The sequence below is a fragment of the Oncorhynchus kisutch genome, linkage group LG17 (genome assembly GCF_002021735.2).
Source record: "Oncorhynchus kisutch isolate 150728-3 linkage group LG17, Okis_V2, whole genome shotgun sequence".
NCBI classification, from domain to species: domain Eukaryota; kingdom Metazoa; phylum Chordata; class Actinopteri; order Salmoniformes; family Salmonidae; genus Oncorhynchus; species Oncorhynchus kisutch.
This window is the reverse complement of record NC_034190.2, coordinates 51,105,697-51,133,424: the sequence shown is the minus strand read 5'-3', so window position 1 is coordinate 51,133,424 and position 27,728 is coordinate 51,105,697. Positions and strand designations below refer to the sequence as shown.

At 43.3% G+C, this 27,728-nt stretch overlaps 1 protein-coding gene across 2 annotated transcripts; it reads left to right on the top strand.

Moving 5' to 3' along the window:
- The first annotated feature begins 1,769 nt into the window (after positions 1-1,769).
- On the top strand, positions 1,770-23,331 carry LOC109907850 (acetyl-coenzyme A synthetase, cytoplasmic). 2 transcript variants are annotated; one of them, XM_020506096.2, is made up of 18 exons: positions 1,770-2,947; positions 4,043-4,238; positions 11,384-11,579; positions 13,779-13,851; positions 14,502-14,577; positions 15,016-15,127; positions 15,570-15,617; positions 17,213-17,350; positions 17,558-17,728; positions 18,237-18,370; positions 18,777-18,909; positions 19,142-19,198; positions 19,322-19,402; positions 19,553-19,661; positions 19,838-19,906; positions 20,770-20,946; positions 21,133-21,207; positions 21,326-23,331. In XM_020506096.2, the coding sequence occupies exons 1-18, from the start codon at positions 2,821-2,823 to the stop codon at positions 21,451-21,453; spliced, it is 2,100 nt and encodes a 699-aa protein (XP_020361685.1). In that variant the 5' UTR covers positions 1,770-2,820; the 3' UTR covers positions 21,454-23,331. The 2 variants fall into 2 exon arrangements, with proteins under 2 accessions (XP_020361685.1, XP_031649877.1); XM_031794017.1 differs by having other exon boundaries at positions 1,936-2,947; positions 15,573-15,617.
- Positions 23,332-27,728: the final 4,397 nt, after the last annotated feature.

Genomic DNA, 27,728 nt, shown 5'->3' with positions numbered 1-27,728 from the left:
GATGCCAGGTCGCAATTGTAAATGAGAACTTGTTCTCAACTTGCCTACCTGGTTAAATAAAGGTAAAATAAATAAAAATAAAATAAAATTAGACCACGTACACCTTCATTTCCCTCTCAACAGCCTTCATTATACTACTCTATTGCCTAGTTGTATTACCTTGGTCTTGATTTCTTTTTTTTTTTTCTCCCTATGTTTTCATTATCTCACCCATGTTGTAGCTATTCTCACAGTATTACTGTATCTCTTCTTCTCGTGCCTCACCCCCCCACCCGCCATCAGATCCGCTTCCTACCTAAGTTGAACGCTGTCGCCACCTGCTGTGCGTCTGACCAAACTTCACTGGTGCTCACCATTGTGCCCCACTCTCAAAAGGCTAAAATACAGTAGCTTCCCCTGCTTACATAGTGGTCCTTATCCAGGAACCAGGGGTGCAACTTTCACTGGGGTCGGGGGGGGGGGACATCCCCCCACATTCTGAAATTGCATTTTGGTCCCCCCCCCCAGTTTTATCATTGGAATGTGATACAAAATGAGGCAACGGTGTGCTTTAGGAGCACACAGACGCCTCCAAGCGGTCGGTTAGGCTTGTTTGGAGTGTTTATCCAATTGGATAAAAAATTATATATATATATATTATGTTCCCCCACTTCTAAAACCAAAGTTGTGCCCCTGCCAGGCACAATAGATGTCTCTAGCTTAAATTGACAGATTTTAATGGGGATTTTTTAAAGTGTTACTTAGATTGATGCAAAAAATTATATATATATATATTATGTTCCCCCACTTCTAAAACCAAAGTTGTGCCCCTGCCAGGCACAATAGATGTCTCTAGCTTAAATTGACAGATTTTAATGGGGATTTTTTAAAGTGTTACTTAGATTGATGCACCAGCACGTCAATCGACTCTAGGATTTAAAAAAAATAACTTGTAGAAAATACATTTTGACACTGTCACAAAGCATTATGATCATCCTTTGTCACTTGGACTAAGAAAATGCACCTTATGAAATGTCATGAAGCATTTATGACCATCTTGTGTCTATTTACTTGGACTAAGAAAATACACTTTATCACACTGTCAAGAAGCCTTATGACCATCATAATCATATATGCCAGATAGGCCTATCAGGTACATGCCCTTATGTCAGTCATCAGTCACAAAGTGGTTGTCTTGTCCAGGCTCCATCACATCTGGCCGTGATTGGGAGTCCCATAGGGCGGTGCACAGTTGGCCCAGTGTCGTCCGGGTTTGGCCGGGGTAGGCAGTCATTGTAAATAAGAATTTGTTCTTCACTGACTTGCCTAGTTAAATAAAGGTTAAATTTAAAAATAATGTTCTGCTCATGAAATATGCTCCTGCATCCATCCCAGTCATCAGAAACAGAGCATTGGGGTAGGTGCATATCCAACAACGATGTGTGCAATTACAATGATAATTTAATATGGTCAATTTCAGAATTGTTTTATATAACATGACCATTCTGTTGACAAGTAGGCTATGGTGTAAGTAATGGAATGTTTTGCCTTGTGTGGTAGATTTTGTGGGTTTTGACACTCTTATATAGTTGTCATAAACAGCCATAAAATAATGCAATATATGTCACAACAGGTCTAAATATGCGCCATGACTGTGTTATGACCATATTATAAAGGTTATGTCAGCTGTTCTGAGATATTATGACATGGTTATGACCCTGCCATAAAGTGTGATGATGCTAGGTGTCAAGTAAAGTGTTACCAAAAAGTGTTAGCTAGCACGGCTAATTGAGGGACTGTCAGTGACTGACATAACAAGAGGAAAACTGCTGTTGCACAACCAAATTTCGAAATGTAACCCGGTATATTCTACTATTCTTTACTCTCAATAGTAAATTTCCTAAAATATAAATTAAGTGGCCGTGGATCTTAAATTCTGACACGTGGTCCCTTTTAAAACCTGCCTTCTCAAATATGATCGGCCGCGGTGGTGGTGGGTCAAACGGAGTACACCTCCTGAGCTCCCAGGCGTACTACCTTAGCGGTGTCTCGGCGGTTAAACCAACGAGGTTTTTGGACGAACGGTAGACCACCTCCACTTCAGGGCAAAACGGATACCATTGCAGATAAAAATGTAATATTTCAGTATGAATGCAATAGGTGTTGTTTGAATGGAAGAAGGGTATATCAAGTCAAGTGGTGTTCGACCTAGGACGTCGAAACAGAAAGGCCTTGTCTCGCAAGTCCCAGTGAATCTTGTTTGCGTGCTACTTTCCTAGCTGTATGCTAGCTAAAACGTACAAGGATTTGAACTCTAGCCAGCACAAACTGAAAATGCAGTTGCATTGAAACACTTTTCTTAGCCAAAAAGTCTATTTTATATTTAAACTTTTTCTAGAGATGGCTAGTTGATGTAAGTAGTTCGCTGCTAGTTCATTTATTTGGGTTCCACTGCCTAGTAATATTGATTTGAATGTGCAACCAGCCAACGTTAGCTAGCTGTCCTTTTCTCAGTAGCTAACTACATTGCTTTATTATGCTTCTTTAGCTACCATAGTTGTAAGCATTAACGTGGAAGTAGCTAGTAGGAGCATCCGCAGTCAAACAAGGAAGTACATTAATTTGGCTAACTAGCCCTTGTTTTTGTGCCAGACCAATGAGAGGGTGACTCACTGGAGGCTGTTTTGATTTGTACGTTACTAGAGCTGCATTGGGCACGAGCAATTTTTTTGTTTTTGTTGCCTCAAATCATTCTAGGTAATTTTGCCACCTGTCTCGTATCTCGACAGCTAATCGATAGGCAGGATAGCTAGCTAGTCAGGCAGCTGACTCGAGAGCAAAATGATTCCAGACAAAGCACCAAAGGAGGACGTTTTTCATGCAGGAGGAGCCTTGAAGAAGAATGCTCATGTTCCCAACTTTGAAAATTACAAAGAACTCTACCTGAAATCCATTGAAAATCCAGATGGTAGGCTTTCGCTACACCCGCAATAACATCTGCTAAATATGTTTATGTGACCCATCATGTTTTATTTGATTTCTACAAATACACGTATCAAAGCCTTGTCAACAACTTGTGGAAGTACAAGCATTGCATGAGCGAACACCTTTTCACTTCTGTTTTTACAAATGATTTGCCTCGTCTTTCGAGAAGCTGAAATGAATGTATACTGATTGCACACTCACACAGCACCTACAGCCAGTGAGCTCACTGACTCATAGAAACGAGTTATTTTCAGAATGGGTAATTAACAATAAACTGTTCATAAATGCATCTACAACCAAAAGCATTGCATTTGGTTCAAAGCATTCTCTTAGACCTAATCCTCGCCTGGAGTTGTGCATCAAGGGTGTGACCATTGAACAAGTTGAAGTAACATTGGATGGTCATTTATCACAGTCAAGTCATATTGATAAAGTTTTTGTGAAGGTGGGGAGAGGTATGTCTGCTTATAAAAATATCTGTATTTTTGATACACAGGTCAACTGTACTCGCTAGTTGTTCAGGCCCTAATCTTGTCCCATCTTCATTATAATCCAGTAATATGTTAAGGTGCAGAAAATAAAGTCCTAGCAGCACACCTTCCCCTTAACTGCATACCAAGAAATAACAACAACCATGCATGATAGTGTTACATGGGTGTGGAGAAGTAGCTGATGGGGATCCTAATGAACTAAACTTATGCCAGTAGGTCTTGTTTTACTTGGGACCCAACAATGTATACATTTTGCCAGCATATCCTTAATATTTCTGTGCTAATGAGCATAAAACACGCCCCTTCCCTACTTGCCTCACTTCATGCTCTCTCATATCTGCAGGGGTGGATAAGGAGAGCTAGCCAACATCATGCAGTAATACTGTTTTAATTTTTTTTTTTTTTTTATCTGTCTAACATGGATGGCAGTTCAGGAGTGTTTACACATTTGGAAATGTCACAAGAAATGCATCTGTCTGACATTTCTGTTCTTCCTGGTGGTGGAGGCTGCAGGTGGCCTTGCATGATTGTCACTTTCAACCACCAGTTAGTGGTCATCATAATTGCTCATTGTTTCCTTATTCCAGAGTTCTGGGGTGACATTGCAAAAGACTTCTACTGGAAGTCGAAGCACACGGGCCAGTTCTTGGACTACAACTTTGACGTGACGAAGGGGGAGATCTACATCAAGTGCATGGAGGGGGCCACCACCAACATCTGCTACAACGTCCTTGACCGCAACGTTTATGAGCGGAAGCTTGGGGACAAAGTGGCGTTCTACTGGTCAGTGTGTGTGTGTGTGTGTGTCAAGGGAATTACGGAGGTTGTCAAAGCACTCTCTTGTTGGCTGTTCTATGGTTCTCTGCTTGAGGGGGGGGGTGTCCCTCAGGAACAATGGGATGGAATGCTAGGAGAGGAGGCTAAATAGTTCAACAGTGATCCTTGGTCCTTCGTCTCTTGCCTCATTGCGCATTAGTCATATCAAATATTTTTTCCCCCCTCCTTTGTGAAAGCTAGCCTCAGTTTAATGATGTCCCCATGAATGAATAGTGAATCCATGGGGACGAATGGGCTTCTAGTGCTGGATGGGTTATTTAGGGATGTGTTAGCTATTTGTGTGTTATGTTGGTATAAGTGAGCTTTGAAGTTGAGACGCAAAAATACACATATAAAATTGGTTGTTTGGATCCTGGCTGCTGATTGGACGAGCAGCGTTCCAAGCCTTTCTGTGTTAGCGTCACAGACACACCTATGCCTGCTAATAGTTCAATCTGAAAATTATCACTGCGCCGCCATAAGAATATCATGTCCCTGTCCGAATCATCTCTTGTATTTTTCTCATCTCGTGGATTATTTCTTCTTGCTTCCAACCTAGCATTTAGTTTGGTACAGCGGGGGTAATTAATACAAGCCTCGCTGTCTGATTTCGGGAAACAATGTTTCACTTTTTAATTTTGATCTCTGTAGTACCAGTGCTCCCGAGTGGTGCAGCGGTCTAAGGCACTGCATCTCAGTGCAAGAGGCGTCCTACAGTCCCGGGTTCGATCCCAGTCGGTATCACATCCGGCCGTGATTGGGAGTCCCATAAGGCGGCGCACAGTTGGCCCAGCGTCGTCCGGGTTTGGCCGGGGTAGGCTGTCATTGTAAATAAGAATTTGTTCTTAACTGACTTGCCTAGTTAAATAAAGGATATACGTACATGCATACATACATGCATACATACTATTGTTCAAAAGTTTGGGGTCACTTAGAAATGTCCTTGTTTTTGAAAGAAAATCACATTCTGTCCATTTTAAAATAACATAAAATTAGAAATGCAATGTAAACATTGTTAATGTTGTAAATTACTATTGTGGCTGGAAATGGCTTAATAAAAAGGAATATCTGCATAGGCGTACAGAGGCCCATTATCAGCAACCATCACTCCTGTGTTCCAATGGCACGTTGTGTTAGCTAATCCAAGTTATACTCCACTCCGGGATACTGGCCTCCTAGGCAGAGTTCCTCTGTCCAGTGTCTGTGTTCTTTTGCCCTTCTTAATCTTTTATTTTTATTGGCCAGTCTGAGATATGTATTTTTCTTTGCAACTCTGTAGTCTCAATTCATTGGTTTACGGACACCCAAGCTCCCAGTCATATTAAAGTTGAATTCATTTAGGTGTCTGCGTTGCGTGTCTTGCAAATTGTAGCGCAGATATTGGCTAATGATGAACAACAATAGGCCTACACATAACTTGTACTATGGTGACTGAGGTCTCAACTCTGATTTTAGAAAACTGACTTCTCACTACAGGAGAAGTTCTCACTAGTTCTCACTAGTTTGAACTGTATTCCGTACCGACGGGCTACTCATTATATTGGTTAAAGTTAGAAAAGATTTTGCAGAACGTCCTACTTTGTCAACAAACAGGTCACTGACCATCTCGAATCCCACCGTACCTTCTCCGCTGTGCAATCTGGTTTCCGAGCCGGACACGGGTGCACCTCAGCCACGCTCAAGGTACTAAACGATATCATAACCGCCATCGATAAAAGACAGTACTGTGCAGCCGTCTTCATCGACCTTGCCAAGGCTTTCGACTCTGTCAATCACCATATTCTTATCGGCAGATTCAGTAGCCTCGGTTTTTCGGATGACTGCCTTGCCTGGTTCACCAATTACTTTGCAGACAGAGTTCAGTGTGTCAAATCGGAGGGCATGCTGTCCGGTCCTCTGGCAGTCTCTATGGGGGTGCCACAGGGTTCAATCCTCGGGCCGACTCTTTTCTCTGTATATATCAATGATGTTGCTCTTGCTGCGGGCGATTCCCTGATCCACCTCTACGCAGACGACACCATTCTATATACTTCCGGCCCGTCCTTGGACACTGTGCTATCTAACCTCCAAACGAGCTTCAATGCCATACAACACTCCTTCCGTGGCCTCCAACTGCTCTTAAACGCTAGTAAAACCAAATGCATGCTTTTCAACCGTTCGCTGCCTGCACCCGCACGCCTGACCAGCATCACCACCCTGGATGGTTCCGACCTTGAATATGTGGACATCTATAAGTACCTAGGTGTCTGGCTAGACTGTAAACTCTCCTTCCAGACTCATATCAAACATCTCCAATCGAAAATCAAATCAAGAGTCGGCTTTCTATTCCGCAACAAAGCCTCCTTCACTCACGCCGCCAAACTTACCCTAGTAAAACTGACTATCCTACCGATCCTCGACTTCGGCGATGTCATCTACAAAATTGCTTCCAACACTCTACTCAGCAAACTGGATGCAGTTTATCACAGTGCCATCCGTTTTGTCACTAAAGCACCTTATACCACCCACCACTGCGACTTGTATGCTCTAGTCGGCTGGCCCTCGCTACATATTCGTCAACCAGACCCACTGGCTCCAGGTCATCTACAAGTCCATGCTAGGTAAAGCTCCGCCTTATCTTAGTTCACTGGTCACGATGGCAACACCCATCCGTAGCACGCGCTCCAGCAGGTGTATCTCACTGATCATCCCTAAAGCCAACACCTCATTTGGCCGCTTTTCATTCCAGTTCTCTGCTGCCTGTGACTGGAACGAATTGCAAAAATCGCTGAAGTTGGAGACTTTTATCTCCCTCACAAACTTCAAACATCTGCTATCTGAGCAGCTAACCGATCGCTGCAGCTGTACATAGTCTATCGGTAAATAGCCCACCCATTTTTACCTACCTCATCCCCATACTGTTTTTATTTACTTTTCTGCTCTTTTGCACACCAATATCTCTACCTGTACATGACCATCTAATCATTTATCACTCCAGTGTTAATCTGCAAAATTGTAATCATTCGCCTACCTCCTCATGCTTTTTGCACACAATGTATATAGACTCTCTTTTTTTTCTACTGTGTTATTGACTTGTTAATTGTTTACTCCATGTGTAACTCTGTGTTGTCTGTTCACACTGCTATGCTTTATCTTGGCCAGGTCGCAGTTGCAAATTAGAACTTGTTCTCAACTAGCCTACCTGGTTAAATAAAGGTGAAATAAAAAAATTAATTTGCTGTAGCTTGAAATGCCATTCTCTGTGCTCATGACTTCTCAAGTGTGAAATGTCTGTCCCATCAGTTCCCATGTCCGATCAGCCTGTGCATACCATTAGTTTGGCCCTGCTGCTTATCTTAGTCAGTCCAATGGATATGTCCTTTCTTTAGGAATTACTTTTTTTTGTTGTCTTGGACTGATGTTGTAATAGGAAAGCCTATCGTCTGTTGCTAGCGTACTTTAGCTGTTTTTGTCCCTAAATGCTCTAATTTGTACTGTAGTTCATTGTGTTTATTCTGTGCTGATGTAGGTGCTAGGCAGGCATGTTTTTTCTTTCTGTCCTCTGCCAACCTCTACAACAGTGGAGTGTTTCATCATCTTGTCTGTGAGTGCTGAAAGTGTATTCATAGGACTGGCTGCCTTGACTTGTGTGTGTTTAGTCACACTCTGTCACCACCGTGGGGAGGGGAACTAGTTGGATAACCTTGACCTGCCAGCAGTCGTGTGAGACTCCACCAGAGAGCAGAGTGAAGCTCATAAATAAACATCAATCTAAACGGGAGGAGTGTACAGTCTATTGAGAAATCCATGTTGTGTGAAAGCAGAGCTTTGCATGGGCCTTTTCGTGCTTGCACATAAACAGTTGCGAGATAACAGTAGCCCTCTACAGTGTCTGGCAGGCCTATTGTTTCTCAATCTAAATTCACAGCCAGACCCAGAAGCACTCTCTTCCCTTTAGATTTTCTATTACACACAGCCTAATAGGCTTTGTCCCTAAATGCCCTAATTGTTACTGTAGTTCGTTATGTTTATTCTGTGCTGATGTAGGTGTAAGGCGGGCCATGAACCATTTTAGGAATGTTTTACTTGTCTGAAAGCTCAAATTATAGGTGACTTGAAATTGCGCTATTGTGTTATTAAAAATGTACATTTATTATTACCATACAGAGAATCATACAAAAATGTATGATACCATCTACCTATTGGCTTATTTGCAAATTCAAGCCAGTCTCAAAATAGTTCCCCTTTCCCCTTAGAAAAAAGCTTGCTTTTCATAGACTGATATGTACAAATTCATGCTCTTGTAGGAAGCAATGACTCTCCCATTGCTGACTAAAATTTGCTATAAGTGGGCTAGAAACGAACTAGCAAATAATGTCAACAAATGTGCAGACTTGGCTGCACGCGTGCCAAGTGGTTAAGTTCGTTGGACCAGTAACCGCAAGGTAGTTTGTTTGAATCCCCAAGATGACTACGGTGAAAAATCTGTCAACGTGCCATTGAGCAAGGCACTTAACCCTAATTGTGCCTGTAAATCACTCTGGATAAGAGCTTCTGCTAAATGACGTGAGTGTAAAATGCTCTGTGATTTCAGATGTGCATCTACTAGTACTCTGACTACAGGTGATGAAAAGACCGCTCGTGCCAGTGAAATAGAACAAGGCTACTCCAATGCGCTCCTCAGCCTACAAAAAAAAGACCAATTCTGTTTTAAAGTGTGGTTACTGGGCAAGTTTGTTTCTCTGTTAAAGCACTATGTCCCTCCTAACACAGTTGGCTATGTCATCCCTCTGTGTGAACACTGGCCCATAACAGGAGCCCTAAGAGACTGCTGAGAAGTCAGAGCAAAGGTCACTTATCAAGTTCACCCATCTATCCCACATTCTGCCCAAGGATAGCAATCACTGTGCCATCCTAAAACATACTTTTACGGGGGGTGGAAATCCGATTGTCAAACTCCAGATTGCTTAATATTACACAAGGCTCGGTGAATTCATGATAAAATAACTGACAATATAAACTAGCCAACGCCCTGTGAGAAATGTTCCCTCTAAGCTGTGGTGCAACAAACCAAATCAGTGCACACTCTGCAGTCTTAAGGGCTTGTCTTTAGAGTTTACCAGTCATGCTTTTTTCATTTTAAGAGGATATTTCAAGAGATAAATTACTCCACAGCTCAGGCACATTGCTGAGTAAAGCAGAGGCAAAATGTCAGTATATTACTTCAACCTTTGGCACACGAGACATAGCTAGAATAGATCCATCGTGAGCACGAGCTTTGTGAGCATGTTGGTATGAGTGAATGTTTTGAGTAGAGTTCGACCAATTCGGATTTTTCAACGCCGATACCGATTATTGGAGGACCAAATAAAGCCGATGCCGATTTTTATATATATATTTGTAATAATGATAATTACAGCAATACTGAATGAACACTTTTATTTTAACTTAATATAATACATAAATAAAATCAATTTAGTCTCAAATAAAAAATGAAACCTGTTTAATTTGGTTTAAATAATGCAAAAACACAGTGTTGGAGAAGAAAGTAAAAGTGCAATATGTGCTATGTAAAAAAGCTAACGTTGAAGTTCCTTGCTCAGAACATGAGAACATATGAAAGCTGGTGGTTCAATATTCCCAGTTAAGAAGTATTTCCTATACCTTTGATCGGCTATGAAAAGCCAACTGACATTTACTCCTGTGGTGCTGACTTGTTGCACCCTCGACAACCACTGTGATTATTATTATTTGACCCTGCTGGTCATTTTTTAACATCTTGGCCATGTTCTGTTATCTCCACCCGGAACAGCCAGAAGAGGACCGGCCACCCCTCATAGCCTGGTTCCTCTCTAGGTTTCTTCCTAGGTTCTGGCATTTTCTAGTAAGTTTTTCCTAGCCACCGTGCTTCTACACCTGCATTGCTTGCTGTTTGGTGTTTTAGGCTGGGTTTCTGTACAGCACTTTGAGATATCAGCTGATGCAAGAAGGGCTTTATAAAATAATTTGATTTGATTTGACTATTGGATATACTTATAGGCACTATAGTATTGCCAGCCTATTCTCGGGAGTTGACAGGCTTGAAGTCATAAACAGCACTGGGCTTCAAGCATTGTGAAGAGCTGCTGGCAAACGCAGGAATGTGCTGTTTGAATGAATGCTTACGAACCTGCTGCTGCCTACCACCGCTCAGACTGCTCTATAAAATATCAAATCATAGACTTAATTATAATATAATCAACACAGAAATATGAACCTTTGGTCATTCATATGGTCAAATCCGGAAACTATCATTTTGTTTATTCTTTCAGTGAAATACAGAACCGTTCCATATTTTATCGAACGGGTGGGAACCCTAAGTTTAAATATTGCTGTTACATTGCACAACCTTCAATGTTATGTCCTAATTATGTAAAATTCTAGCAAATTAATTACGGTCACACAGTTCGCAACGAGCTAGGCGGCCTAAACTGTTGCATATACCCTGACTTTGCTTGCATTGAACGCAAGAGAAGTGACAATTTACCTAGTTAATATTGCCTGCTAACATGAATTTCTTTTAACTAAATATGCAGGTTTTAAAAAAATATATACTTCTGTGAATTCATTTTTAGAAGGGCATTGATGTTTATGGTTAGGTACGTTTGCGCTTTTGTTAAATTACCCGTTTGACGAAGTTGAAGTAGGCTGTGATTCGATGATAAATTAACAGGCACTGCATTGATTATATGCAACGCAGGACAAGCTAGTTAACTACACATGGTTGATGATATTACTAGGTTAACTAGTGATTATGTGAAGATATATTTTTTTATAAGATAAGTTTAATGCTAGCTAGCAACTTACCTTGGCTCCTTGCAGCCACAAGGTCCTTTTGACACTGCACTTGAGTAACGGGTGGTCAGCCCGACACGCAGTTTCCTTGTGGATTGCAATATAATCGGTGTCCAAAAGGCCGATTTTTACAGATTGTTATGAAAACTTGAAATCGGCCCCAATTAAACAGCCAGTGGTTAAATTGAACACTGGACATTGGCATCCCGGCAACATGACTAAAACTATGGCCGTCTTGGTCGGGAAACATCTCTACAAACATTATGTATGATACATCTCTGTTCTTGATCCCATCACAGGGAAGGGAATGAGCCTGGCGACGTGATGAAGGTGACCTACAGAGAGCTGCTCCAGCAGGTGTGCCAGTTTGCCAACGTGCTCAAGTCCCAGGGGGTGAAGAAGGGGGACCGCGTGTCAATCTACATGCCCATGGTGGTGGAGCTGGTGGTGGCCATGCTGGCCTGCGTCCGCATCGGGGCTGTGCACTCAATCGTGGTGAGTAGCTAACAGCCACCATCTCAACCATGTTTGGATGAGGCCTTTAGGTACATACCATACCTGCCTGATTTTTCTACGGCTTGCCATGCTTTCCACCTGGCTACCCCTACCCCGGTCAACAGCACTTCAACCCCCCACCCAACTCGCCCAAGCCTTCCCCATTTCTCCTTCTCCCAAATCCAGTCAGCTGATGTTCTGAAAGAGCTGCAAAATCTGGACCCCTACAAATCAGCTCGGGCTAGACAATCTGGACCCTTTCTTAATAAAATTATTTGCTGTAATTGTTGCAACCCTTATTACTAGAATGTTCAACCTCTCGTGTCGTCTGAGATTCCCAAAGATTGGAAAGCAGCTGCGGTCATCCCCTTCTTCAAAGGGGGGGACACTCTTGACCCAAACTGCTACAGACCTATATCTATCCTACCCTGCCTTTCTAAGGTCTTCGAAAACCAAGTCAACACTGATATTACCGACCATTTCGAATCCCACCGCACCTTCTCCGCTATGCAATCTCGTTTCAGAGCTGGTCATGGGTGCACCTCAGGCACGCTCAAGGTCCTAAACGATATCTTAACCGCCATCGATAAGAAACAATACTGTGGTTCACCAACTACTTCTCTGATAGAGTTCAGTGTGTCAAATCGGAAGGCCTGTTGTACGGGCCTCTGGCAGTCTCTATGGGGGTGCCATAGGGTTCAATACTTGGGCCGACTCTCTTCTCTGTATACATCAATGATGTCGCTCTTGCTGCTGGTGAGTCTCTGATCCACCTCTACGCAGACGACACCATTCTGTATACTTCTGGCCCTTCTTTGGACACTGTGTTAACAACCCTCCAGGCAAGCTTCAATGCCATACAACTCTCCTTCCGTGGCCTCCAATTGCTCTTAAATACAAGTAAAACTAAATGCATGCTTCTCAACCGATCGCTGCCTGCACCTGCCCGCCTGTCCAACATCACTACTCTGGACGGCTCTGACTTAGAATACGTGGACAACTACAAATACCTAGGTGTCTGGTTAGACTGTAAACTCTCCTTCCAGACCCACATCAAACATCTCCAATCCAAAGTTAAATCTAGAATTGGCTTCCTAGTTCACAACAAAGCATCCTTCACTCATGCTGCCAAACATACCTTTGTAAAACTGACCATCCTACCAATCCTCGATTTCGGCGATGTCATTTACATAATAGCCTCCAATACCCTACTCAACAAATTGGATGCAGTTTATCACAGTGCAATCCGTTTTGTCACCAAAGCCCTATATACTACCCACCATTGCGACCTGTACGCTCTCGTTGGCTGGCCCTCGATTCATACTCGTCGCCAAACCCACTGGCTCCATGTCATCTACAAGACCCTGCTAGGTAAAGTCCCCCCTTATCTCAGCTCGCTGGTCACCATAGCATCACCCACCTGTAGCACGCGCTCCAGCAGGTATATCTCTCTGGTCACCCCCAAAACCAATTCTTTCTTTGGCTGCCTCTCCTTCTAGTTCTCTGCTGCCAATGACTGGAACGAACTACCAAAATCTCTGAAACTGGAAACACTTATCTCCCTCACTAGCTTTAAGCACCAGCTGTCAGAGCAGCTCACAGATTACTGCACCTGTACATAGCCCATCTATAATTTAGCCCAAACAACTACCGCTTCCCCTACTGTATTTATTTATTTTGCTCCTTTGCACCCCATTATTTCTATCTCTACTTTGCACATTCTTCCACTGCAAATCTACCATTCCAGTGTTTTACTTGCTATATTGTATTTACTTTGCCACCATGGCCTTTTTTTGCCTTTACCTCCCTTAGCTCACCTCATTTGCTGACATTGTATATAGACTTATTTTTCTACTGTATTATTGACTGTATGTTTGTTTTACTCCATGTGTAACTCTGTGGTGTTGTATGTGTTGAACTGCTTTGCTTTATCTTGGCCAGGTCACAATTGTAAATGAGAACTTGTTCTCAACCTACCTGGTTAAATAAAGGTGAAATAAAAAATAATAAAAAAATTAGATGCAGTCTTAAGCCACTTAAGTGCTAAATGGATGGAATAGCCATTTTACCAGCTCTTCCTCGTACAGATTTCGAAAGGAACAAAACTATCTACCCACACCCTACAAGGCAAACACTTACGCACACACTGCACAGTGTATTTGATTAGTGTACTTGTGTTTTTATTTGTGTGCTTTCCAGTTTGCAGGCTTTTCGGCAGAGTCGCTGTGCGATAGGATCCTGAACTCCCAGTGCTCGTTGCTGATCACGGCCGGTGAGACTGCAAACTAAACTGCAGTAATAATGAAACTCTTATTAGATGGATTATAGTGCCATAGATTATCCCATGACCTCCTAATCCACGGTTTTAATTAGCCCTGCTTTATTTTGCTCATAGAGAGAGAGAGCCCAGTGTATAGGCTTACCACATCACACTACAGATATTGATCTGGAGTGACGCTAATCGTATAAACGCCATAACCATAACCTCTTTAGATGGGGTTCCTTTGTGTGCACCAGTGGGGCGGTCATTGGCAATTTCTCCCCTCTGATAAAGACTGTTGCTAAGGGGACTAAAAGTTGTTTTTAAACTATTAAATTATACTAGAACCCTAGATGTGCATTTTGGGATTGTTTGACATCTGAAAACCCTCAATACTAAAGTGTTTTGCCACTTAGCTATACATATAATCTAAGACGGAATCATTCCTTTTCATAGTCAGTGGGTTTCAACATATCAAGATGAAGATTGTTCCCGGGCTGTGACGGGTTCATGCCAGTTCACTGACAGTCACATCTTACAGTACCAGTAACGTCCTGTCTATGCCAATAACTGCCCTGCCTTTCTCTCATTGTTCGGTGTGCACCCTTTCACCTCATCCATTCTGAACTCCCCCAACACTAACATGCCCTCCCCTCTCTCAGATGGTTTCTACAGAGGAGATAAGCTGATCAACCTGAAGGTGATCGCTGACGACGCGCTGCAGAAATGCAGGGACCGGTAAGGACCAAGCTCTTCATGACGCACTGCTTTATCTGACTAGCTCACAGGAGGTTGGTGACACCTTCATTGGGGAGGTAATGGGGTAGTAATGGCTGGAGCGGAATCGGTTGAATGGTATCAAATACACCAAGCGCATGGTTTCCATGTGTTTGATTCCATGCAATCTGTTCCAGTCGTTATGAGCCGTCCTCCCCTCAGCAGCCTCCACTGGACTAGCTTGTCGCATTTACACACTTCTACTCGGTTTGCCGTTCCTGAAGAGATGGTTTGTCTTGGTATTTCCAACAACACATGCCCATGCTTGCCTCCATTAGATGTCTCCTTTGTGTATTTTCCTAGAGTGGGCCGTGAAGACGTGAATCACGACTCTCTTCTTTCTCTCTTCCTCATCTTCTTACTCTTTCCCACTCCCCCCCTCTCTTCTCCTTCTGTCAGGAGTTTCCCAGTTCAGAGGTGTATCATGCTGAAACATCTGTCCAAGGAGGTGGAAGCCATTCCCCTGGTCTCCCAGTCCCCCCCTGCCAAGCGGCCCTGTCCTGACCTGCAGGTGAGACCAGCAGCAGAAGCCCCACTGTCCTATTCATCAGGGCACACCATAGTAAAAGGTTTTGCAATGGAAAATAAAAATGGGTGTCGCTTATTAAGAAGATCAGGTAGTCCCTCCCTTTTCTTCCAGTTGGTGCCTAATGAATACGACCCATTTGTTCATAGGGCAGGTCGATCAACTTTACCACATGCTACGGGGGCTACTGTTTAGTAAATAATGGCTTAAGTCGTCATCCCTTTAATGTTAACTCCCTCCTGTCTTTTGTTTTTCCAGTTGTATTTCCTGAAACAGTCAAGACTTTTTGTATAAGATGAGAAGTATAGATGTATGCCCCTGTATGGCTTTGTCTCAGATGTCACAGTTCAAATGACATGAAGCCACCCCTCTTTTTTTATATATATATACGTCTGTTGAAATAACCGTTTCTATTAACCCCTTCTAGCAGGAGAAACAGAGAGACGGCGTCAAGAAAATCCGTCCCGTTCCTCAGGTATTTCAGATTTCCCTGAGCTTGAATTTCTTGTTTCCTTGTTTATTTTTTTAATAAACACCTTTGCCTGATCCTCTTCTCAGCGGTAGCCTAACCCTGGGGGTCGATCCTGTGTTCCACCTATATTAACACCTTAACTGCTGTCTCTAGAGGTTCTCTCTCTGTCAGTGTCTGTCTATGGTCTTACTAACAGCACTCTGCTCACAGCTGGTCCGGGGTCCCTTACCTTCTCTGCCTGGATTTAGCCTTTACTTTTAGCTATACTTAAGTTAAGATGATCAGATCATTGGGTTTAAATTGGACCTGAAAGCAACACTGAAGGATAAACAATAACTAGAAGGTTTCAAATGGTAATTGACCCCTGACTAACCATGTAGATGTAGTGTATCAATATTGATCTCTTATGCCGTCAGTGGGGCCTTTGGTTTCCTGCTATAGATAATGGCAATATTTATCTTACTGTGATTGTGCAGCACTGTCAATATACACTGAGTGAGTGTACAAAACATTAGGAACACTTGCTCTTTCCTCGACAGACTGACCAGGTGAATGCTATGGTCCCTTATTGATGTCAGTTGTTAAATCGACTTCAATCAGTGTAGATGAAGGGAAGGAGACAGGTTAAATGAGGATGTTTAAGCCTTGATACAATTGAGACATGGATTGTGTATGTGTGCCATTCAAAGGGTGAATGGGTCAGACATTTAAGTGCCTTTTAAATGGGGTATGGTAGTAGGTGCCAGGCGCACTGGTTTTAACATGTCAAGAACTGCAACGTTGCTGGGTTTTTCACACTCAACAGTTTCCCGTGTCTATCTAGAATTGGCCACCACACAAAGGATCTCCAGCCAATTTGACACAACTGTGGGTAGCATTGGAGTCAACGTGGGCCAGCATCCCCGTGGAACGCTTTCCACACCTTGTAGAATCCATTCCCTGACGAATTGAGGCTGTTCTGAGGGCAAAAAGGGATGCAACTCAATATTAGGAAGGCGTTCCCAGTATTCTGTACACTCAGTGTATATCAGTATATGTGCAACACTATCAATGTGATGCACATGTATGGCATTTTTCAGAAATACTATGACGATAAAAGTTGGCTGAAAACGCAGGATCCTACCCATAGTTGAAGAACATCTGTACAGTATATTTCATTAACCCCACCAGAGACGTTTAACCCCCAAGAACAGCAGCCTGGGAGATGCGTTTGATTATGAATTCTGGATATTGCATTATTTGCTCACTTCTCTCACTGTTGTTTCACAGACTGCTCAAGTGTATACACTGCTGCTTCACTTAGACTTGAATCCCTGGCGCCTTGCTTTCTTATTCTCTCGTTTGTTCTATTCTATCTTGTCTAAGCGGCAGGTTTGATATGAGCTGACTTCTGATTCAAGCGATTTAAAGGCATTTAATACTTCTTCCTACTGCTTAATATGAATGTTGTCTGTTAGCTGTTAGCTGTCAGCTGTCAGCTGAATTAATCATTATTGTTGATGCGGTCTCTCGCACGGGCTGAAATCATTCAGCTATCCGTGTCACCCGGTCAATTATTCTGTGTGGGTTTTACCTGTGTGTGTGTGTGGTTCCGCCAGGTGCCGTGGAACCCAGAGGTGGATCAGTGCTGGCACAGCTTGCTGAGCGGCGTGTCTGACGAGTGCGAGCCGGAGTGGTGTGACTCTGAGGACCCCCTTTTCATCCTCTATACCAGCGGCTCCACGGGGAAACCCAAGGTGCACAATATCGCACGCAAAAATGACACTCCGTTTCTGTCTCTCTGTGTCCACTCGGGGAAACCTAAAGTGCACGTCTTCATCTTTCTCGGTCACGTTATCAATTTGTTTGCCTCCCCCTCTCTCTGTCTCTTCTAGGCTTTTTCTTTCTTTCTTCACATGCACGTCAGTGCTGCTGTCATGATCATGTGTGCTTCTTCTCGTCAGGGTGTTCTACACACCGTCAGTGGATATATGCTCTACGTGGCCACCACCTTCAAGCTGGTGTTTGACTACCAGCCTGACGACGTGTACTGGTGTACGGCCGACATCGGCTGGATCACGGGCCACTCCTACATCACCTATGGACCCCTGGCCAACGGTGCCACCAGCGTCCTGGTGAGTGGAGGACCCCACAGGCTTACTACTGTCATTAGTTCCGTTTGGGCTCTGGTGCACTATATAGGGAGGCTTTTTGTGATTAATTATGAGGAACTTGTTGCTTTTCTGGGCTTCCACTTCAAATTTTGTGCAACAGGTTTATAATATCGTTTGATTTTAAATGGTGTCATAAACCTCCACACTCCATGTTGACAAACTGTATAGAGATATTTGTTGTAATCAAGTCATGTTTTTATTGTGACTCATCTCGTACAGCGACTCATTAAAATGTCTTCTCATAAAAAAAGTTGTAAAACCAGAGGAGAGCGATCAAAGGAGATGTTATTTTCCACCTCTACTTCCTCACGTAGTTGAGACAGCATTATCTTTGTTATCAGACAGCCAATGATGACTTAGTTAGTTTATGATCATAGTTGTTTTGACATAATCTGCCTCGGGCTCTGTGTGGTGGTCATTTTGTGACTGCCTCTGACTCTGTTGTGATGTGAATGTGATCGGTGTCCAGTTCGAGGGTCTGCCCACCTACCCGGATGTGAGCCGCATGTGGGAGATAGTGGACAAGTACCAAGTTACCAAGTTCTACACGGCGCCCACAGCCATCCGCCTCCTCATGAAGTATGGCAGCGAGCCCGTCCAGAAGTGAGTCTCCACACACTTGGCTCATACACCCTGTTTCTAACCAGGATTGTGTTCATTAGGGCACACTGTCGCTAAATGTTTTGCAACAGAAAACAAAACTGTTCTAATTGGAGAGTACTTCATGGTTTGACCCAGTTTCAACTATTTCTGCCCTATTGAACACAACCTAGACCTGAATATGACAGGACTTCATACAGAAAAGGGTCAGTGTCTACAGATGGGGCTATTGAGTGCTCCATCTGCTTAAATGATCCTTTAAGTACGTCTATTGTGTAGATAGTCTGTTTTTGCCTTCTCAATATACTGCTATATACACAAATGCCTGCATGTTTGATTTTGTCCTTTTGTGTGAGTCTATGGGAGTGTGTCTTCCAGGTTAACACGTCCCTCCCCGTGTTTGTGTCAGGTACAATCGGGAGTCTCTGAAGGTGCTGGGGACGGTGGGGGAGCCCATCAATCCAGAGGCGTGGCAGTGGTACTACAGCGTGGTCGGGGAAAAGAGGTGCCCTGTGGTCGACACCTTCTGGCAGACTGAGACCGTCAGTACCCACTTGTTTGTTTTTAATGAATTGGTCTTTCTCTGAATTCAGCACACACAGCTGTGTTTCTGTTAGTAAAAATAGAAAACAATAACGGGCCATGGTGGCTTCCTTGCAGCATCGACATCTCTCCTCTGTTTCTGTCACTGTAAACAGTAAATACTGAAAGGTAGTTTCATTTAGCCCTTTTGGTGTGTGACTGAATCTCTCTTTCCATTTGTTTTTCTCTCAGGGTGGCCACGTGTTGACTCCTCTTCCTGCTGCCACGCCCATGAAGCCTGGCTCTGCTGTAAGTGTTACATTGATTGTATCAAGTTCTCCGTTCCTGCCCACTAAGATGATGCCTGCCTCCTGTCATTATGAGGGCAGAGTCGGTCTAATTTGCTCTCTGGTCTTTCTCCTCCACCACCAGACCTTCCCTTTCTTTGGAGTTGTCCCAGCCATTTTGAATGAGTCTGGGGAGGAGCTGGAGGGACCATGCGAGGGTTACCTAGTAAGAAAACTGTAGAAAATACCCAGTACTTTAATTTAGCTGCAAAAGTAATTATTTCTCATATATGCAATATGTTGTCGGCATTTGATGAATTGGACTTTCAATGCTTTTTTGACTTTGGACATCCTTGCATCTTGTCCTCCTCCTCAGGTGTTCAAACAGCCCTGGCCAGGAGTCATGAGGACGGTGTATGGCAACCACCAGAGGTTTGAGACCACCTATTTCAAGAAATTCCCTGGATACTACGTCACTGGTGATGGTAAGATGAGGCTAACATGGTCTTGAGCACCATCATGACAGATGTTTATAGAATACCGCACAAATATGTATTCTTTAAGTGGCATCATATTATAGACTTCCAATTTGTTTTATGTATACCTGTTTAAATCAAGACCCCCTGTAAATGGCACTTATGTATTAACGTTTCCCCCCCAGGTTGCCATAGGGACAAGGATGGTTACTACTGGATCACAGGGAGGATGGATGACATGTTGAATGTCTCAGGTCAGTACTATCAGCTGGAGCTCTGTGAAATGTAATGCGTAGTGTTGGTATGTCTACTATGTGGTCTCTTGTTCTGCCCTACTGCTAATGGTGGAATTCCCCTTTGTGTTGTAGAATATAATACATTATGCACAGGATACAGAAGATGTAAACTGTACAGTGAAATGGTTACTTGTTTTTAGACTTGTAGCTAGCTAGCTAAACAATATGCCATGATTCCAACTCTAATGCAGAGTTCAAAACAACTGTGAACTCGGAAATCTCTGACTTCAGTGGGTTCAAAACAACTGCGAACTCGGGGTAAAAAACGTGCTCCAACTGGGGAAAATCTATTTGAACGGTCATCCAACTTGGAATTCCAACTCGGGAACTAGAGCTCCGACTTTCTGACCAGAAGATAGATCTCTGACGTCGTGATTTGAACTAGTATTTTTAAGAGTTGCCCGTTCTCCCCCTCTGTCATGGATGCCCTTAATTTGAAGATGTAATCCGGAGACAGGTGTTTTATATAACAGCCTTCTGCGTTCTCGTTTGGACACTCTCCGCATTTGGCACCCCTCTCTGCTTCCACTGGGCATTCCACTGATTTAGAAACTCGAGTCAACCTTTCCTGTGATTAACGGCACCGTTTCCTCCCACAACTGTCATCAGAAGAATCTACAATGTCTGGTTCAATGATAAATGTTTTTAACTAAATCAAGGATTTCCTCATAGTCTGATTCATGGAGTGTATGCATATCTGGGTCATGTTAAGTAGGGCACACCGTAGCACAATATTTTGCAACAGAAAATTAATATCTGTGTTGTACAAGTTTAGCTAGTACCTCCCTACCTCCCTTTTCTCCCTACTGAACACACACCAGGCCATCTGCTGAGTACGGCAGAGGTGGAGTCAGCCCTGGGAGAGCACGCGGCGGTGGCCGAGGCAGCAGTGGTGAGCCGGCTGCACCCTGTCAAGGGGGAGAGTCTCTACTGCTTTGTCACGCTCACCGATGGAGTCGGCTTCAACCACACCCTGGAGGCCGAGCTCAAAAAACAAGGTGTTTGCATGCGCTTTAGGCCAAGTACTGCCACTGAACATGACAAAAGGGAATGTCCTCGAAGGCACCATCCTTGTTTACATGCATCTCAGAGACGATAGGTTCCTGTGTTGAAGCAGATGAATTATAACTGGGATTGAGGATGTTCAGATGACTAATGCTGTGTATTATTATCTGTTGTGACAGTGAGAGAGAAGATTGGTGCCATTGCCACCCCCGACTTCATACAGAATGCCCCAAGCCTTCCAAAGACCAGATCAGGTGAGAGAATAGCACATATGATGCAACATTTTACCCTATGATTTGAAAGCCGTTCTGAATGAGAGCTTGTAAATTGCGTTATTGAACAAATTGCCTTTCTTTCTCTCTGTGTATACAGGTAAGATCATGCGGCGCGTGCTACGTAAGATTGCTCGTAACGAGCGGGACCTGGGGGACTTGTCCACCCTAGCCGACTCCTCAGTCATCGAGCAGCTCTTTCTGAACCGCTGCTGTGGCGCAGTGTGAGCTTCCACCTGCAGGGGGAGCCAGAGAGCCCTGCCAGGGCAAAGTTGGAAGGAAGGGGAGGAAGAGTTGCAGAAGGAGATGCATGCATTGAAATGTAGAGCCGTCACTGTGGGGCTCAAGGCAAAACTGGGTTTGAGGAATCACATCCCTCTAGTTTGTCAGGAGTTTCAGTTCTCCCCAGTTATAAAGTACAGTTGATGTACTATTAGATTCAAAGTTAGCTTTTTTTCATTTGAACTATGTAGACTTTTGTCATTTTGTTTTATTTTCTTTGCAGGTTGACATAGGATCGCTATGTGTGTTTGTGTCTGCATGCTTGAAATGTTTTAAGTTGTTGGTGTATTTTCTACTCCCTCTGTAATCTAGAGACAGAGGGAGTTTGTTAGTGTGTACATCTCTTTTAGTCTGTGAGTGTGGGATGATTGTACTAGAAAGAAAAGGTCACATTTTGAAAAAAAACTACTTTTATGGTGCCTACCTACTGGACGTCAGCCCCCGGTGCTGTGGTAGAACGTTGCTGTCATTCATGAACAAATGTCATGGGGGGGTACATATTTGGCATAGATGCAAGGGCCTGTTATTGCCCTTTATGTCATAGGACCTCGCTTATACATGATTGTAGTTCTAATGAAGACTTGTTGTTTATTTCAAAGTGGGACCAAACATAAAATGCAGGACCCGTTTAGATTATTATATATATTTTTTAAATGTAATAGCAGAACTGTCATTGTGTTCATGTGCCAACATAACATTGAAGCTGGATGTTATAATCGTGTCGGTAATTTTTTTAAACATTTATTTTGAAATAACTTCTGGTATTAGGGCCTGGGCAAAAATGTTTATACGTTTTGCAATTTTATCTTTTTGTTGCCCCTTTGTATCAAAGCGAGATGCAATAACTCATTTTAATTTGACTTGACTACTTCATCTAGTTTTAGTGGTCGTTATTTTGGATGCAACCTGGGTTGCATTCACAAGGCACTAAACTGTAGAAAACAAACAAACAGAGGACTTTTTAATTTAACCTTTATTTTATTAGTCAAGAACAAACTTAAATTTTGTCCTCTTGTAAAATGTTTTAAATGTTTTCTTTTGCATACCCTAATGAATACAACCCTGTCCTGGGCATGTTGGAGTGCTGAAAATCATTTTATTCATTCACTTGCATCTCTCATCTCGCACCTCTTTGTGCAGTTTGTCTTGACCTTTCTTACATTCTCCAGTAGATGGTGCTATAACATGTTTTCTGAAATCCTCAGGTTCCTCAACTCTACTACATCTTTTCCCTGTAGTGTTCTTCTTCTATAGCCAATTTGATCTGTCAGTCAGCAGACAGTTCAATGGATATTATATGCACACAATGATAGACCTATACTGTGTCCACGTTCAGTATCTGACTGAACAGGACATGATGCATAGCATGGATGTGATGGAATTGTTTAGTTAGAAGCAGAATACTCTAGGAGATATGAGTATCACAGAAATACTACTTTATGCACTGCTGCCTGTCGAAACAAATCCGTGGACGACTTATCTTTCTTGTCGACAATTTAGCATTTTCTGCTATAATTGGCATTATTTTTCTTCCAAGGATACATTATCATAAGATGAATTATAAAGTCCTTAATCGTTCCTTTTTTTTTTTGTATGGCATCCATTTTTCATATAGTTTAATCTTGGTCAGAAAATAATGTGTATTATTTAAAAGTGTGAATGTATTATAGAATACCAGTATGCTGCTGCTGTAAATTAAATAATTCTGCAGATTGTGTGTGTGCGTGTGTACATGCGTCTTGGCCAGGTCGTCATTGTAAATGAGAATTTACAACTGAATTGTCAGTTGACTCATTTGGTTAAATAAAGGTAAAATAAAAAGCGTATTGTCTGGCTTGTTGAATTGTAGTAGCTGCCCAAATGCTCTGTGTATTCGTTGATGCTCTTGTGTTTCATCAACTGCCTCGTTTACTGGAAGCCACCAGACCATATCTTCTAGGACGAATGCACATATTAATCATCCATTCCACCTCCATTGTGTTCCATTTGATTCCTTTTCAGATTTCCCCTAGAATGGAACCTACTCTCTGAGTGGAACCGGCACCACCCTCAAGCTGGCAGTGTTGAAGCATCGATAAGACCTGGCAAGCCTTTGTCATTGTGTGTCGACTGGAGAGGGTATACTCTTGTGAATATGTTGATATTGATTCTTCAACTGATGTCTCTCTCCATTTCATCTTTGTACTAGGAATCATGCTTATCTAGTATAGAAATGAAGTATGCACTTGTACGATATGCCACAATGCTCAGTAAGAGGAGCCATCTGCTGCCAATGGGGATGGCTGGGACTGAATAATTGATGGCATTGTGCTTGTTTTTGGGCCAGCCAGTAGCATGTGTGTTCATGTTTCTCAGTAGCATGTTCGTGTTCATGATCTCGATTCCCCACCATCTCAGTGTTGCGAACAGCACTAATGACGCCGTGGTCGTTAATCACACGGACAGGTGAAGCTAAGGGGTTTGTCCTTGTTTTGGGGGTTGTGTGTGTGGTTTGTGTGCGCCTGCGTGTGAAAGAAAAGTGTCAGGGACACCCCATTTATGTCAGGTTATTGTATTTCCTGTGCATCAAAATCCATAACTAGTGCACATGAACAGCACGGGTCCTACAGTATCTGCCTCTATGCTTTGTTCTCTGAGCATTCCCTCCACACATGAAATCTGAGCAACCTCAGATTGATCCTTTCATCCTCTCAACCCTCTTCTGGGCATGGTGATAGATATATTCAGGTCAATAATAGTAGACCCTGGCTATCCAGTTATATTGCCTACTTGCAGTTTCTGTAAAGGGATGGAGCTGGTCTTGTTTGTGCTGCAGTCTGACTAGTAAGTGCAGCTCCGCTGAGACATGTAAATCATAGGACACTCCTTCTCACACTGTGCATTTGTGTGTGTGTGTATGGGGGGGAGGGGGGGTCGATAAGTTACATATCATAATATTATTTTGGGATGAATTATCGATGTGTAAATAAAAAAAGTTTATTTCCTACTGTATAGTTGCGTCAGCTGGCGCTACTCGGCTGTATCTGCGCTAAAATGCTAGTATTTTTCATTCTATAGCTTGTTCTCCATCTTTTGAAATAGCGAGGCAACATGTTTTCAGCACATATTTCCCAGACTGATGAAAACCATTTTTATATCTCTTGTCTCTATAGTGAGCAATAAGTTTGGAACATCAAATTGCAGTATTGAATCGTTCTGTGTGTGTTAAATAGAATCTCAATATATTGTATTCGGCACCTAAGTATTGTGATCGTATCGTGAGGTCCCTGGCAATTCCCAGCCTTAGCGTTACTGTACGTGGTTGTTTGTGTACTGCACCCATACACCCATACATGTGTAATTGTAGGACTGGAGCAGAGTCAGTTCCATCACCCCCACCATGGCCTGTTGATGGGAGACAATGAGGGGACAGCCCTGGGGGTCCCCCGGGTGTGCTGCCTGGGCGTGTTGGCCCAGCTGTCTCAGCCGCTTGACCCCTGTGAGCATATGTGCTGTGGAGAGGCCGCTGTTGTTTGTGCACGCAGTGGGCCAACCGCGACAGAAGGAGGAGACTGCACAGGACAGGTGGGAAAGAAGGATCTTGAGATCTCAGAGAGGTGGAAGGGAGCTAAAGAATATGACTGAGAAAGTGATGAGAGAAATTTAGATCTGTGGTGTAAGACAGGAGAATTTGAGGATGTTGGTAAAGAAAGACTGGGGAAGGGAGGCGCAAATATAGAGAGGGAGAAAGTAGTCTCAGATGTCCCATGCCTTGGAGCAACGTAAGGCAACGGCTCAAGATCTGGGGAGGATTTCTGCTTCTTCCAGACATTAAAAAAAAAAAAAAATCCTGGGAGGGTTCTCTTTTAGACAACAACAAATCACGAGTTTGGGTAGGCAGTGCTTCAAATGTGGGCAGGAATTGTGCTCATGTTTAGCAAGGTCAACAAGCGGATACGGCAGTGACGTTACCGCCGATGTGCTTCCCATTTCCGACTCGTCCTCGATGTCTGAACTTACGCCAGAACCTGTAACCTGTAACCTGTGTAAGCTGGAGCATTGGTACATTGCCGCAAGCAACCCGTCTGTCTGAAGAGACTAGAGAAAGAAACAAAGGGTGGGAAATAAGTAACAGATGGAGAAAGAGAGGCTTGATTAGCCTTGATCATGGCCTGGCAAATCTACTCCAGCACCTTATTGGCTTCTCCACTCAAAGTCCCTTTCTATGGGACACGGTTCATTCAGGCTGGATGTTCCATACAGCCCCTGGGGCTTGAGGAAGGAGGGAAGACGGAGCAAGGGAAATGGAGAACTAGCCAGTAACCTCTCCCTAAGTCCCTCTTCTCTTCCTCATCCCCCACCCCCTTCATCACACCTCCCTGGACTGTGTGCTCTGGTCCAAGGGGATTTGAGTGTGGTGGGTGGGTGGGTGAGGAGCAGAAGCTATTGAGCAGCTCAGAGACAAGACAGCAGGTGGTGATCTCTGCTCGAGATCTGCACTAAGATCAACTGACCAGATTGCCTCCAGGGAAAAGTCTCTTTCTGTTTGTTGAAAGCTCACTGTTGAGCTCAATCTTTACTATGCCATGAGACTAATGTATTTTCATCGTTCCTTACTGATCTATCCATCTGACCAATGATTTATCTGTCTGTTTCTACCTCACCTAGTTTTTCCTCTTCTCTCATTTAGTCAAATGACATGATTTACCACTCACTCCATCTACCTAGCTGGTGTCGGTCTGTCTCTCTCTCTCTAGCTGTGGTCTTACATTCCAATCTAGCATGTAAGGGTGTGTCCATACTGAGTAAATTAGAGATCTGTGTGGGCCCAGCCTGAGTAAATCCATGTTATTACAGATCAGATGAAGGAGGAATGTGAAGCCTCGTCTCCACACAATAACCCCTATGACTGTCATCACAATGAAGCCCTGTTGTTCTCTCCTCTGTCAGCTCTCTCTCTCCAATTATTTCTACTCACTCTTTCTTCCTCTCAAATTATCTGTTCTCTTTCTTTTCTCTCTCTCTCTCTCTCTCTCTGCCCCCGTCCGTCCGTCCGTCTTTCTAACCGACTTCAGTAATGACCAGAACACATCAGAACTTTGGAATGAGCCTCTTGTCACAGTGTCTGTGGTCAGCCTGTCCAGTGGACTGATCTGACTTGAGTGACCTGCCAATTCAGTACAGCTCAGACACCCATTTAGAGCTGACCTGCACCCAGACCGGCTTAGATGAACAAGTCTGAGAAGTCAGCCAAGAGTCACTGTGCAAGTGTTTTGTATGAAATTGTGCTGCATCAGGCACAGCACATGGATAATAAGTAAGTATCATAAAATGACATCTGACGGGAAAATGTAGTTCAGTAATACATGGCTCCAAGAGCTAAGAAGTGGTAGATCTCTCTCGCTAAGTTGATGACACAGCAACATAAACCAACCACCTAATTGGTGTGTGCATGCGTTGGAAATTATGCTATTTCATGAATATTTTCTTGTGAGCATATCTGCTAGTGTTTACTCACAAGTAAAACCCAGATTGTATCCAGACTGGAGTTGAATCAGGAAAAAGCAGGCACTGCTACCCTCCCACTGGTGCATGAAGGGCAAATGTGTTTGTGTGGGGTTAAAGTTGAACTTTATGGGCGTTCTTCAGGGAACAAATGCAATTTAAAAAGTAATTACTGGGCCACTTCAGTGTCACCTTCCGTCTACCCCAGGATCTTACATCCCTTCTAATAATCTGAAGTTCTCTCATCTGAAACCCAAATGGCACCCTATTCCCTATTTAGTGAACTACTTTTGACAAAGACCCATAGGGCTTGAAAAATAGGTGTAGGGTTGTCAAGAATCGAAGGACCATGAATGTAATAAGAAATCTTAGGTGCTTACTTAAGGCCGGTAGCAACCACTACAGAATGTACTGTCAGAACAAGGATGAGGCGGATGTCCAGGTTAAGGGGAGTGTAATGGAAGACGTTCACACATCACACACATCTGATCACTCATAGTTCAGATAACTGAGAATCATGTCCGGTGAGAACTGACATTAACTCTGGTTCTGAAAGGAAAGCGGCGAAAGAACTTAGGCTATAGCACTGCTATAATATGAATGAGATGGCTGTGTAAGCTAGCACAGGTAAGTGTATAAAACAGTAAGGGCTACACACTACAGCAGGCATAAGGCCTCGTCACATGGCAATAGACTGAACAACCTATTGGACTTGTACACATGAAACTCAGGCAAAT